We start from the raw sequence: 14,053 nt of genomic DNA on the forward strand, positions 1-14,053 counted from the left end.
GATATTTTTGAAATTATATTTTATTTAGAATATGTATAGTGTAAATAAAACTACTTAATTACTTATCACCTCAATAAGCCAAACTCAGTGCAGCCATCATCTCAAATAAATAAAATTAATAAATCAATAAACTGACTTTAAAATGAATTAATAAAATAAATTAAAAAAAACTTAAAAATCATGGCACACAATAACTCCAATATACCAACGGAACCTGATATAATTCTCTCCCCCACAGAAAAAAACAACAGAAGTTCACAAGAGAAGCCTGATACTCTGCAAAACAGTACTAATTTGCACATAACAAATAAAAAGTTCGTATAAAAAAATATTTAAAATAATGCACAACATATACTTTAATTATTTTATATTTTTAATAAATATGTTCGCTCATGTTATTATGTTATTACTATGCAAAATAAATAATTAAATAATTACTGAAATTACAATAATTAAAATAATTTCCTATAATTTTAGCACCGTTGCAAGAAATACAGCTAAGGTCTCATATGAAAATCAGTTTTCATATTTACAATTAGTAAGTATATTTAAAATTTTTTCTACAAGAATACAATATAAGAATATAAATAATTCTAATTTTAAGTAAAAAGAAATAATAATAAATTAGTTATTAATTAGACATTATTTATTCTTAGAATAAGACATAAATTTTGCAGATTAAAATACAGGTGATGAAAGAATAAGACGATTAATTCATTTTATTATATTATTATTACTGTCAAAAATGTAATTACTTATGTAATTATGATAAATACAAATATAAAATAATAAATAAATAAATATAAAAATCGACATGAACTACCGCAACCGACCACAACCAAACCAAACTGCTTCTTCAGCTGACTACTTTTCTACTGCCTTACCTCTACAACCGAATTCCCAACCTTCTACCATTTTCAATTAATTGCGTTGCCAGCTTTTTGCATATATATGTATGGACTTACTTTTGTGTCTACTATATTTCCTAAATATTGTAATTCTTAAACTTTCTTAAAAAATTAATTTACTTACCCAAATCACGATGTATGCAAAAGTGTGTTTCAGATATATTATAATAAGTCATGTTAGTCACAATCCAAACTTTTCTTAACAAATCATTAAGTCAATGGAATGAAAGGATTTATAAAGTCATCCTTCAATGAACCATTTGTAAGGGTAATATAGTTTTTTAAGACTAGAATCTTATAGTTATTTTAGTTGACAAAGCAACGAATAATTTCTCTTAATTAATACTAAAAGGTTTCTATATTCTTCAAGATTGATTTTTATAGTATTATATTATTTCTACTTATATTTAAATTATTAATTATTATGACTCACTAAAGGTAAATATTTGTACCTTTATTTAATTTTATAATTAATTACTACATATTATGTAAGTGATTTGATTATTCTATAAACAAGTATTAACTTTTATTTAATTATTTAGTTCAAGTATTCAACGACTTTTGAACGTTTTTTGCTAGCTATTGCCATTGTGTTCGCTTCACTTGCTTCAATATCTGTATTATATTGTTTAGTAATATATGGAGAATTTACATCATTACTAATAGATCGTTCAGTCGGTAATGGTTCCTCGTCCTCAACTATTTTTTTACAAGTTTTTGGAGGCGGCACCAAATTGTGAGTCATCAGCTGTTACAAAGAAATATTTATCAAAATATATTAAAACTATTTCGTAACATATCTAGAACAAATGCCACCAGAGAAGAAAACCTACAAGTCATTAAAGATGATGCTTTAGCATTTGGAATAGCTAGCTTGATTGGAGCGTTATCAGAATGGTTGCTTCTAGCTGTTGCAGTTGATCTTTTCAATCATGTAGCTTTGAAACAAGTATATATTTTTAATTTATAATATGATATATATATATTATATATAAATATAATAGTAATAAAACTAATTTTTTTTCTCATGTAGATTACTAAAATACGTAAACTCTTTTTGGAAGCTATCCTCAGTCAAGATATGTCTTGGTATGACACAAGCTCGGGAAATAATTTTGCAAGTAAATTAACAGAGTAAGTTAAAAATATTGTAATTAGTCTATTCACGATCGTGGGATAACTTACGCTTCCTAAATATGTTAAAAAATATATTTTTTAACACATCTGAATCTTCTCGTAATATAAATAAAAAGACTGGTTCTTTTTAATTTCTTTATTTTATTATTACTTATACTAAATACTTATTAAAAATTATATTAAAAAGAAATTAAAAATATTAAAATTTCTAAAATTAGAAGAACTAATAACGTTACCAACTAGGCCACGATTGTGTAATGGGAACTAATCAACGTTACCGACAAGGCCACTGGGAACTAGTCAACGATACCGAGTAGGTCACGTTTGTACACTGGAAAATTAATCTAAATATCTCATTGGAATGCGTTTGCTTTACCATGAACTTATCGGTGCTGTCTTTTCTTGTAACCGCCACGGTGTGAAGTGATCTTCAGTTAAGTTTTCGTGTTCTTTTATATGCCAATCTGCTTACGGGAGTTTCACTTATAGTTCGTATGGTGTGTAGTTGATCTTGGATTTGTTATTGCTTACCAAACCATTCTATTGTTTGTGAAATTTAATGTTGTTGCTATTCAATTGCAATAACACGACAAGTGATCGCGCAGTGTCCCCATGTGCTCAGGACATTTGTTTGCCAGAAAAATTTCTGAACGGTTCCTACTACACATTTTATTGCTTTGCTTACGCATTTTTTTCATATAAAAGTTAAAAAAAATTTTTTTTGCCAAAAATTGAATATTTAGTTTTATAAACAAAATTTTTTTACATCTAAAAACATAATTGGTAAATTTACATAAATTTATTTGAAAAATATTATTTTAACAAATTATTTTATTCGGACAGCTGTAGTAAATAACGGCGTCACAATATGTTAAACTCTTCGATTTTAACTCAAACCAAATGTTTCCTCGTACAGAGATCTGGATAAGATGAGAGAAGGCATGGGAGAGAAGATTGGCATTTTTATTTTTCTAATGATGACTTTTATAACTGGAATTATCACTTCCTTCTTCTATGGCTGGGAAATGACTTTAGTCGTTTTAAGTTGCAGTCCTCTTCTAATAATCTCCATCGTTATGGTTACCATAATTCAAAGTTCTCTCACAAAAAAGGAAATAAAATCATATTCTGCTGCTGGAAGCATAGCTGAGGAAGTGTTCTCTGGTATTCGTACTGTATTGGCCTTTAGTGGTGAACAAAAAGAAACTCAACGGTTTAGTAAATTACTTATTCCTGCTGAGATCATAGGACGTAAAAAGGGCCTTTATTTCGGCATAAGTGCAGGAATAATGTGGCTTAATTTTCATTGCTGTTACGCTCTTTCTTTATGGTATGGTGCAAAACTTATACTTGCTGAACGTGATGAAGAAGTTCACCACTACACTCCGGGTATTTTGGTTATTATTGTTTTTAACATATTAGAAGGTTCTCGATATTTTGGAATCGCTTCACATCATTTAGAGACTTTCATTGCAGCCAAAGAATCTGCACAAAATATTTTCTCAACTATAAAAAGCAAATCATCCATAGATTCTCTGAATGAGAACGGAGCAACGCCTTCAAATATTGTTGGAAATATTTCTTTTGATAACATTTGTTTTCGTTACCCCGCACGTCAAGATGTGGAAATTCTAAACAGTTTCTCATTAGACTTTAATGCCGGTCAAACTGTTGCATTGGTTGGAACTTCAGGATGTGGCAAATCAACCATATTACAATTAATACAACGTTTTTATGATCCTCGAAGTGGAACAGTTCGATTAGATGGTATAAATATAAAAGATTTAAATGTGGGTTGGTTACGTTCCCAAATTGGTGTGGTTGGTCAAGAACCTGTTCTATTTGCAACAACCATAGAGGAGAATATTCGTTATGGTAATCTATCCGCAAGCGTAGAAGATATACAGAAAGCTGCACGTATGGCAAATTGTCATGATTTTATAAGTAAATTACCAAATGGTTATGACACATTGGTAGGAGAGAGAGGTGCTCAATTGTCTGGTGGACAAAAACAACGTATTGCTATTGCACGTGCTCTTGTACGTAATCCAAAAATTTTACTTTTGGATGAAGCCACTTCAGCACTTGATTCCTCATCTGAAAAACAAGTGCAGGATGCTTTAGAAGTAGCTAGTAAAAATCGAACCACATTAATAGTATCACATCGTTTATCGACAATTACTAAGGCCAATCTTATTGTATTTATTAATGGTGGTGTTGTTGTCGAACAGGGAACACACGAGAATCTGATGAAGAGAAAAGGATATTACTTTCAACTTGTAAATATAACTAAACGAAAAGAGGAATTAGAATCTGGTTCAACAGATTCTACTATGACGCATTTAATTCCAGCGAAGCAATTAATTGCGGTAGCAGAGAACAAAAATGAAAACACCTTGAATGAGGAATCTGCACCAAATAACGTGTCGAGAGCAAAAAGTAAGTTCGTACAGTTCATGTATTTCTACATATATGGTATAGCATATGTTGGTATATAATAGATAATATTAAAAATTTTACAAAACCATTACAACTAATGAGTGGGTCAAAATATTTTTAAAGTATTTTAATATGCTTTTTAGAGAAGTCAAAATTGAAAACGAAACCGGTTGAAAAATGCGAAGTCTCCTTCAAACAAATAATGAAACTTAATGCACCGGAATGGCGTTTTCTATTGACCGGCAGTGCAGGAGCAATTATGCATGGAGCTTCTCTTCCATGTTGGGGTCTACTTTTTGGTGAATTTTTTGGAGTGAGTTTCTAATATTATTGAAAGATTAAATTAAAAAAACTATTCGTGTGCACAGATTATATCCAAAGAGGATTCAAATTTTGTGCAATCCCAAATTCTTCAACTTTCTTATAAGTTCATTGTGCTTGGCATAATTGCGGGTCTAGGAATATTAATACAAAATTACATGTTCAATATCGCGGGAGTAAAGATGACATCTCGTCTTCGCAAAACCGCTTTCAAAACAATTATTAGTCAAGAAACTGCATACTTCGATGATCAAAATAATTCTGTGGGTGCATTGTGTGCTCGATTAGCAAGTGATTGTTCAAATATTCAAGGTGTAGGTATATTACTATTAATTCCCAATAAATACTAATTCTTGTCACTAATGTTTCTTAGGCTACTGGAGCAAGAATTGGAATTATCGTTCAAGCACTATCAACTCTCAGTATCAGTGTTATTGTATCTTTATTTTACTCATGGAACTTAACTTTAGTCACAATCTTTACCATACCTGTTGTTTGCTTGTCAATTGTTTTTGAGTCACGTTTCATGGAATCATATGCTCTTGCTGAAAAACTTGCCATCGAAAATGCTTCACAAGTAGCAGTGGAAGCGATTTCAAATATACGTACTGTCGCCAGTTTGGGATTGGAAAGAAATGTACTGAGTCGTTACAATGAACAAATCGATCGTGCTGGTGCACTTTGTAGGAACAAAGTTAGATTTCGGGGTACATTCTTTGGTATGGGACAAGCATCACCATATTTAGCTTATGGAGTATCATTGTATTACGGAGGATTGTTAGTTGCTAATGAAGGCTTAAAATATGAAAATGTTATTAAGTATGTATTTAGATTTATGCGCAAAACAGATATAATTAATTTTAGTTACATAACAGAGTCTCAGAAGCGTTACTATTCGGTTTGTGGATTTTAGGATATGCTTTAGCATATTCACCAAACGTAAGTGCAGGTATTCTATCTGCAGAAAACATATTGAAACTATTTAACAGATCGCCGGCAATACAAATGGTAGAAAAACAAACTATTAACGCTACTGAAGTAAGATATATTGATTGATTGTTAAAGCTTTTATTATAATATGTAACTTACAGAAAACAGATGGTGATATTATATACAAAGACATTAACTTTCAATATCCAACAAGAAAAGATATACAAATATTACATAATCTCAATTTGGATATTAAACGTGGGACCACAGTAGCATTGGTAGGATCATCTGGATCTGGTAAATCGACATGCGTACAACTTTTACTTCGTTATTATGATCCAAATAGTGGTTCAGTCAATATAAATGGTACACCAACTACAGAATTTTCAATGGATACTTTGCGTTCAAGTTTAGGTCTAGTATCACAAGAACCTGTATTATTCGATAGAACAATTGCAGAAAATATTGCTTATGGAAATAACTTCCGTGATGATATTCCTATGGCTGAAATAATGGAAGCTGCAAAGAAAGCGAATATACATAATTTCATTGTTTCCTTACCTCAAGGTTATAGTACTTCCTTAGGTAGTAAAGGTACACAATTATCTGGTGGTCAAAAACAACGAATTGCCATTGCAAGAGCTTTATTAAGAAATCCAAAAATACTTATTTTGGATGAAGCCACATCTGCTTTAGATTTGGAAAGTGAAAAAATAGTTCAGGAAGCTTTGGATGCTGCACGCAATGGTAGGACTTGTATAACAATAGCACATCGTCTGACAACAGTACGAGATGCAAACATGATATATGTTTTAAATAAAGGACTGGTAATAGAAAAAGGAACACATGATGAACTTATGGCGTTGAATGGTGTCTATGCAAAACTTTATGTAATGCAACAGGTTTTATAGTGCATTTATTTATAATGGTACACGTAATGAATTAAACTTATTTTCCTTCAATTGTTTTTTATGTTTTGTTATTATTGAAGTAAATATATAAATAAATATAAATCTTTCTTAAATCTTTCGAATAAAAATTTTTCTTTTAAAACCTTACTTCAATATTAAAATTAAATAGGAAGAACTTTTAGATACACGTAGCAAAAAAGTCATAATTCTCATAGGCTGTAGGTACATGATTTTCTCAACACAAGTTTGTTACCTTTGATTCCAAATACGCAAAATTAACTCTCATCGGTGAAAATAACTCATTATCAAAACTCAATTGGTTTATTTACATGCTTTCTTGCAAAGCTTAATCATTTTATTCTTTTATATCTGGATATAAAGGAATTAGCTAGTTTGGAAAATTTTGTGGATGTCCGTAGACTTTTTCTGCTATGTGTATACCTGAACTATACACTCAGTATTTATTATGAATGAATTCATGATTTCATTAATTAGTTTTCATTGAACATAATATATTTTTACTTACGTATTCCATCTAAATTCTTAATTACCATTAGGACAATAAGTAATATTATTGTGCCGTTAGAGCATCCTTCTTCCTTCTTTAGAACAAAATTGTAAATCTACAAAACAATCATTTAAAATATACAAAAATTAATAATAGATAATAATATTTTAGGCAACAAAAACTTTTTTAACATTTTCAAATATGTTGAATTCCTCTGTATATATATATATATTTCACGTTTATTGGAAGGATAAAATTCAATGGACTATATCCCATAGCTATTACATAAATTGCACATTCGGATTTGTATTTTTTACAATAATAATAGTAATTTACTGAATACGCTGTAAAAACTTAAATTCGTATTTTATTACAAGATCTCCACTCTATCATTTGTCACAGCAAAAACAGTAAATTAATAGAATGATCAGATGAAAACATAATCCAGAGAATTTTTTTGATGAATATTGCATTGAACGACCAACAACTGTAGATTAAACATTCAAGAATGATACTTTGTGTTATAAAACTATTATCTTATAGAATTTGGGGTGGGTTATTGAAACTATTGGAATTCCGCTGTAATACATTCAGAAAAATCTGTTTAAAAATATAAAAACAGTAATTATCTTGGGCAAAAACTTTCCTGCCACTAATATATAAACGAAAGAAATACCTAGATGGACATCTTAAATGAGATGAAAATAATAAAGCTCTGCATAACAGGTTAATATTTCAATTTATTGTGAAAATTGATTCAAACAAACATTCTATATCAACAAAAGCGATGTAATAGACCTCTCTATCGAAGTATAAAATTCCCTAATGTAATAGTTATAGGGTCTCGGCGAGAGTTTTTGCGTTTCCTGGCATTGGACGAAAAACGTATTCGGATAAACAGTTTTAAAAGTTGTTTTGAACACTCTACAAAGAACATAGTAGTAATAAACTTTTTTTATAACTTTTAAGAATATTGTTGAAACATGAATCTAACACAGCACACCGAAGATAAAAGTAGAATCAAAATTATGAATTATTTTTTCGAAATTGTTTTATTAATGTCGTTTAATCTTTTTTTAGCAAACAATAGTACAACACAAATTTCAAAGGGTTTAAACTATTCCATATTAGAATAGTTGAATAGATTTCATAACCATGGTCGCCAGATTCAATTTGTTAAAGTTTCACACTTTAAGGTTCTATATCAAGTTCACATTATTCCATTCACTTCTTTGGGGAATCACTGTATCAAATTAGTCGGAAAGAACTTATTTTCAAGTCAATATCCGAAACGTTTACACAATATTCAATGGCATACAATATTTGTATATCATGCAATAAATTATGTATCATGCAATAAATTGTGTATCATGCAAAATAAATTGTATATCATGTTATTTATTACAATTGTACGTGTATGCTGTTTAAGAAATTCTATCATCTATTGCTAACAAAAAAGAAAGTTACTTATCCATCAGATATATGTTATTTTCATAATTCTATAGATTTACAATTAAAATATATTTATATACAATTTCGAATTTTATATTAAATTATGTTCTAAACATTGAAATTGTTTATTTGGCGGTTCTCTTCAATTTCAATTTCAAATGCCAACTGCACTCTTATTCGTCAATTTTCATTTTGCTGCCAGTGTTTATTGAATTCCTATTTTATTTTGTTTTTCCTATTTTTCCAATCTGTAATATAAACATACATTTGAGTTAAGTTGAGAACTGATTTCGATAAGAAACACAAGTACATTGCTGCTTCCTAATACTCAAATGCACAATCTTAGTACAAAAAACAAAACTGACTTCCATTAAGAAAAATATATTGTGCATAATGGAAGTGTGCTTGTAAATACCAAATTCATTTATGTGAACAACGCAAAATTATAAACTATCTATTCCAAATAAATTATTCAAAATTAATATTTTGCACAAATTTGTACAAAACGAACAAGTGATACATGACAGTTAATTTGGTTTGCCCATAGCTTGCATTTCTAATAATGAGGCGTACGACTATTTTTTTTTTTTGCTGATTTCAATTTGTTAGTAGAGAGGGAGAAAATTTTCTATATAATGGGGATATACGATTAAAGAGCGACATTACCAAAGATAGACAAGTTATTAATAAGTTATAACAATAAGCATTTAGATATAAAATATATATATAAGATGGAAGTTTAATATTATTTTCATATATATATATATATATAAATATATATTAAGAAGTTTTTGAAAAGTAGTGAACTACAAAAACAAACATTTTTGTATATTACTTTTAATCAATTTTCATATTCAGTTTTTGGCAGACCATGCAGTTGTTTCGAGTATTGCCAAATACCCATCAGCAGTGGTCTTGAAAATAATTCTTGTATTTAATTACTCGAAAATAATTTTTTTTTTGAAACTGCAAATACCAGGGATTTAACTCATGCCCTGCCAAATTTGAAGCTCAAAGTTAGCGTTCATTAGCTAGCTGACCCAAAGCCGAACTTGACTTTAATGTTCGCACATTTCTCTGGAGTTTTGTTAATTTACTGTGAACAAAATCATAAACCAGCTATAGAATAATTGAACAAATTAAAATATATATATCACTTTTCTATTTAATTTATATAGTAAAAGTCTTGGTTTTTAAAAAACACTATCAAGATTTCATTCGAATAATACAAAATAATACCTTAACTTATCAATGAACTGTTAAATTTTTTATTTGTAAAGTTATATTATATTCACCCAATTACCCAAGACTATTTACCCCTTTCACATAAATTACTGAGTTGTAACTGTTTGTTAAAACTAAGATAAATAAAAAATGCATTGAAATTATTCATTAAATCTACATTGCTAATAATGACTAAACAGAATGTATATACATTTAGATTTGACTTCATAGACAAAGGATACAAATTCACACACTATAATATTTTTCCCATTAATAATGCAATTCACATTAATAAGAGAATTCGTTATATATGAATATTAATATTTAATATTAGAAAAATATTTTAATTTTCCACCAGAAAAATGTATAAAATGACTTACAAACACCCTCAGGTCACAATCACATTTCAGAAATTCACGCGAAAACTTAAAACTCGAAACAAAAATATGTTAAATGTGTAAAAATAGATAAGAACATTTGTGATTTGGTGAAAATTTTACGAGTTTTAAACACCGGTGAATTCGTCACATACTAAAGCAATTGATTTATTATTTTCTGCTTTTCAATTTTTTCAAATTAAATTATTTTTATAATTTAAAAACAGTTTAGAAGTTTTAAACAATTATTTCATTTTATGCCTTCCATTAAAGAATTTTCGTGCAGCAAAATTTTTATAAAATCAGTGGATTAGTGAATATCTGAAATATATATAAATACGTCACCTTTTCAACATATCTTCTAATTGGAAATAAAATATTACTTACCTGTGACAAAGTTTTACATTTTTAGTTCCAAAGTAAAAGAAATTAAAAGAATTTTGAGATTCAGATTATATATCACAAGTGTTTGTATGATTCAAAGTGCATAATTAAAAAGTATTTCAATGCGATATTTCTGAAATTATGTTATAACTCTTTGTTTAGTAATATTTAGAATATTTATAGTGTAAATAAAACCACTTAATTACTAATCACCTCAATAAGCCAAACTCATTGCAGCCATCATCTCAAATAAATAAAATTAATAAATCAATAAACTGACTTTAAAATGAATTAATAAAATAAATTAGAAAAAACTTAAAAATCATGGCACACAATAACTCCAATATACCAACGGAACCTGATATAATTCTCTCCCCCACAGAAAAAAACAACAGAAGTTCGCGGGAGAAACCTAGTACTCTGCAAAACAGTACTAATTTGCACACAACAAATAAAAAGTTCGTATAAAAAAATATTTAAAATAATACACAGCATATACTTTAATTATTTTATATTTTTAATAAATAGTAGAAGAAATTATAAAATTTATATCGAAAATGTTAGCTCACATATAGCTGACTTCATCTTATTACTATGCAAAATAGAAACAATAGTTCATCGGTATATTACGTCTCTACGGCTTAAACCAGCACATGTCTCATCTAACTCATACCCAATGATGTGTTTAATTATAATCACTCACATTCTCATTTATATATATTATTAAAATATTACCTCATATTTTAAATACACACACTGTATCTATATATACTAAAACTTGTGCAGTCATATAATATTATTTACATATTTTGTAATTGTAGTAAAAGTGACTAAGTTTAAATTTTGTTCAATCTTCATTTTTTAACTGAAATATTAAAATGTATAAAAATGTAGAAGTATTAACCAAACCAAAAAGTTTTAATTACTGAATTTTATTGCACAACATTATTTATTATTTATATTTATTCTACGAAAGATTTTCGAAAAACTGGGCTAATGGTTTCGAAATTTTTTCGTTTCCTTTTCCACCTTGAAGCATCTGATGTTCAACATTCGGGCATCAAGTCCCCTACTATGTTATAACCTTTCTGTAATCAATATCAAAGTTCAATAAAGTTAAGATTCTTTACTCAAACATTAAGTTGCAAGTCAACTCCGATACCATGTCATTACTACAATAATGTTCGTAGAGTTTTTTTTAAGAACATCCAATTATTTTTAAGAACATCCATAATAGAATTAAGCTTTTGCTTTCCTATCTCATATCTGTAATATATACACTTCCAAATAAATGTTACACAGAAATTAAAAGAATTTCATTAGTATACATACACATACACTTAAAATGTTTTAATGTGTACATATATAGATTATAATAAATTAAAGTTCATATAACAAATATTTTCAATATAGTAAAAAATAAATAATTAAAATTTTGAATTTATTTATCGACCTATTTTTTTATAATGGTTTTTTGAAATATTTTTTATCCGACTATTGGTAACTTTTTGTTAAATAATTTATTTTTTATTATATTTTAATATATTCTATATTTCGAATCTCCTTTAAAGTCATCGTCAGGATCACGATCTAACATAAATTAATGTTGATGAAACTATATGTGAGTCATCCTCTTTATTCTATTGTCTATATTATGTATATTGCACTATAGACAATAGAATAAAGAGAATGACGTAGATATAGTTTTATTAATATTAAATTATATTTGATCGTGATCCTGATGATGATTCTCAAGGATAGTCGAAATATAGAACATATCAAAAAATATTAAACAAGCGTTGAATCATTGAACAAAAAATGCCCTATAGCCGGATAAAAAAATTTATAAAAACCGTTATAAATAATTAAATGATAACAGATATAGTAATGAAGTTAATTTCTATTATTTCAGCATCGTTGAAAAAAATACAACTAAGGTTCCACATGAAAAACAGTTTTCATACTTACAATTAGTAAGTATATTTAATATGTTGTACACAAGAATATAATATAAGAACATAAATTAATTTATTTCCAAACAAAAAGTAATGATATTTGATTTTTTGCACAAAAATTATATTAATATAAGTTATTTAAGACATTAGCCATTCTTAGGTTAAGATATGTGAGTACCCAAAATTTTTACATAAAAATAGAGGATGAAATAGAGAATAAAATTATATAATTTAATGTAAAAAAAAATTAAATTTGAACTTAAAATTGCTTGCATGAAAATGTAATCCTTTTTGTACCTGTGGACTAAAGATTTCTAAACAATTAAAATTATTATCATCAATACCATAACGACCAACATGAAGTTCGATAGCGATCGACCTGTATTGTCCCTATGAAGCGGACCTCTTATTTTTGCTGTGCTCACTTACTTTTTTACTTTTGTTAACATCAGTCCAAAGTTTGTTACCAGGGGACATAAAAGAAATAAATTATATAAATGGGATTAAAAGGTTTGTAAAATCATTCTCCAAAGAACCGTTGATGATACTCGTAATTTGTAATAAACTCAAATAAATTTATTCATGTCCTGATTTCTTCAGTATGTTGATAAAATATTACAGTTTTTCAAGACTAGAATGTTATAGTTATTTTAGATGCCAAAACAACTTAAATAGTTTTCCTTAACTTTAAAAGATATCCATATTCTTTAAGATGAAACCATTTTAATGCATAATTTATCATTTTCTAATTAAATAAAATATTTGCAGGTTTTTTTAATTTTCCAATTGATTACTATATATTATAATAAACGATTTGATTAATCTGTAAACAAGTATTAACTTTTTTTTAATAATTTAGTTTAAGTATTCAACGACTTTTGAACGCTTCTTGGTAGCCGGCGGCGTGGTCTCTGCTTCACTCGCTTCAATATGCGTATTATTTTGTTTAGTAATATATGGAGAATTGACATCATTACTAATAGATCGTTCAGTCGGAATTGGTACTTCCTCCCCTACCATATTTCTGCAACTTTTTGGAGGCGGTACTAAATTGTGAGTAATCTGTTATAAAGCTGTAATAACAAAATATTTATTAACATTTATTAAAATTATTATCTGTTCGCTTTAGAACAAATGCCACTAGAGAAGAAAATCTACAGGCTATTAGAGATGATGCTTTAGCATTTGGATTAGCTAGCTTGGTTGGAGCTTTATTACAATGGTTACTTCTAGCTGTTGCAGTTGATCTCTTCAATCACGTAGCTTTAAAACAAGTAAATAAGTATAATATAGATCACAATATATACGTATATAAACAATAATAATAAAACTAATTTCTGTTCACAAGTAGATCACTAAAATACGTAAACTCTTTTTGGATTCAATGCTTCGTCAAGATATGTCTTGGTATGACACAAGCTCGGGAAACAATTTTGCAAGCAAATTAACAGAGTAAGTTTAAGTTATACAAAAAATAACTCTTTAATTTAAACTAAAACCAAATGTT

The 14,053-nt window shown here is 28.1% G+C and overlaps 2 protein-coding genes across 2 annotated transcripts; both read left to right on the forward strand.

The window, feature by feature from the left end:
* Window positions 1–6,683, forward strand: LOC119684177 (multidrug resistance protein homolog 49-like). The gene is made up of 11 exons (XM_038098149.1): window positions 1–314; window positions 478–538; window positions 1,451–1,644; window positions 1,713–1,857; window positions 1,942–2,042; window positions 2,962–4,484; window positions 4,628–4,797; window positions 4,853–5,119; window positions 5,179–5,624; window positions 5,681–5,843; window positions 5,897–6,683. The coding sequence occupies exons 1-11, from the start codon at window positions 181–183 to the stop codon at window positions 6,644–6,646; spliced, it is 3,954 nt and encodes a 1,317-aa protein (XP_037954077.1). The 5' UTR covers window positions 1–180; the 3' UTR covers window positions 6,647–6,683.
* A 4,111-nt stretch (window positions 6,684–10,794) lies between these two features.
* On the forward strand, window positions 10,795–14,002 carry LOC119674716 (multidrug resistance protein homolog 49-like). The gene is made up of 5 exons (XM_038085872.1): window positions 10,795–11,049; window positions 12,504–12,564; window positions 13,406–13,599; window positions 13,676–13,820; window positions 13,898–14,002. The coding sequence occupies exons 1-5, from the start codon at window positions 10,916–10,918 to the stop codon at window positions 14,000–14,002; spliced, it is 639 nt and encodes a 212-aa protein (XP_037941800.1). The 5' UTR covers window positions 10,795–10,915.
* Window positions 14,003–14,053: the final 51 nt, after the last annotated feature.

The sequence above is a fragment of the Teleopsis dalmanni genome, chromosome 2, assembly GCF_002237135.1.
Source record: "Teleopsis dalmanni isolate 2A chromosome 2, ASM223713v2, whole genome shotgun sequence".
NCBI lineage: Eukaryota > Metazoa > Arthropoda > Insecta > Diptera > Diopsidae > Teleopsis > Teleopsis dalmanni.

Excerpts from the sequence above, each read along its gene's own strand:
- LOC119684177 (XM_038098149.1), top strand. The coding sequence starts at position 181 with ATGGCACACAATAACTCCAATATACCAACGGAACCTGATATAATTCTC. Across the intron at positions 5,625-5,680 it reads AAATATGAAAATGTTATTAA|AGTCTCAGAAGCGTTACTAT; the intron begins GTATGTATTTAG and ends GTTACATAACAG. Across the intron at positions 5,844-5,896 it reads AAACTATTAACGCTACTGAA|AAAACAGATGGTGATATTAT; the intron begins GTAAGATATATT and ends TGTAACTTACAG.
- LOC119674716 (XM_038085872.1), top strand. The coding sequence starts at position 10,916 with ATGGCACACAATAACTCCAATATACCAACGGAACCTGATATAATTCTC. Across the intron at positions 11,050-12,503 it reads TTGCACACAACAAATAAAAA|CATCGTTGAAAAAAATACAA; the intron begins GTTCGTATAAAA and ends CTATTATTTCAG. Across the intron at positions 13,821-13,897 it reads ATCACGTAGCTTTAAAACAA|ATCACTAAAATACGTAAACT; the intron begins GTAAATAAGTAT and ends GTTCACAAGTAG.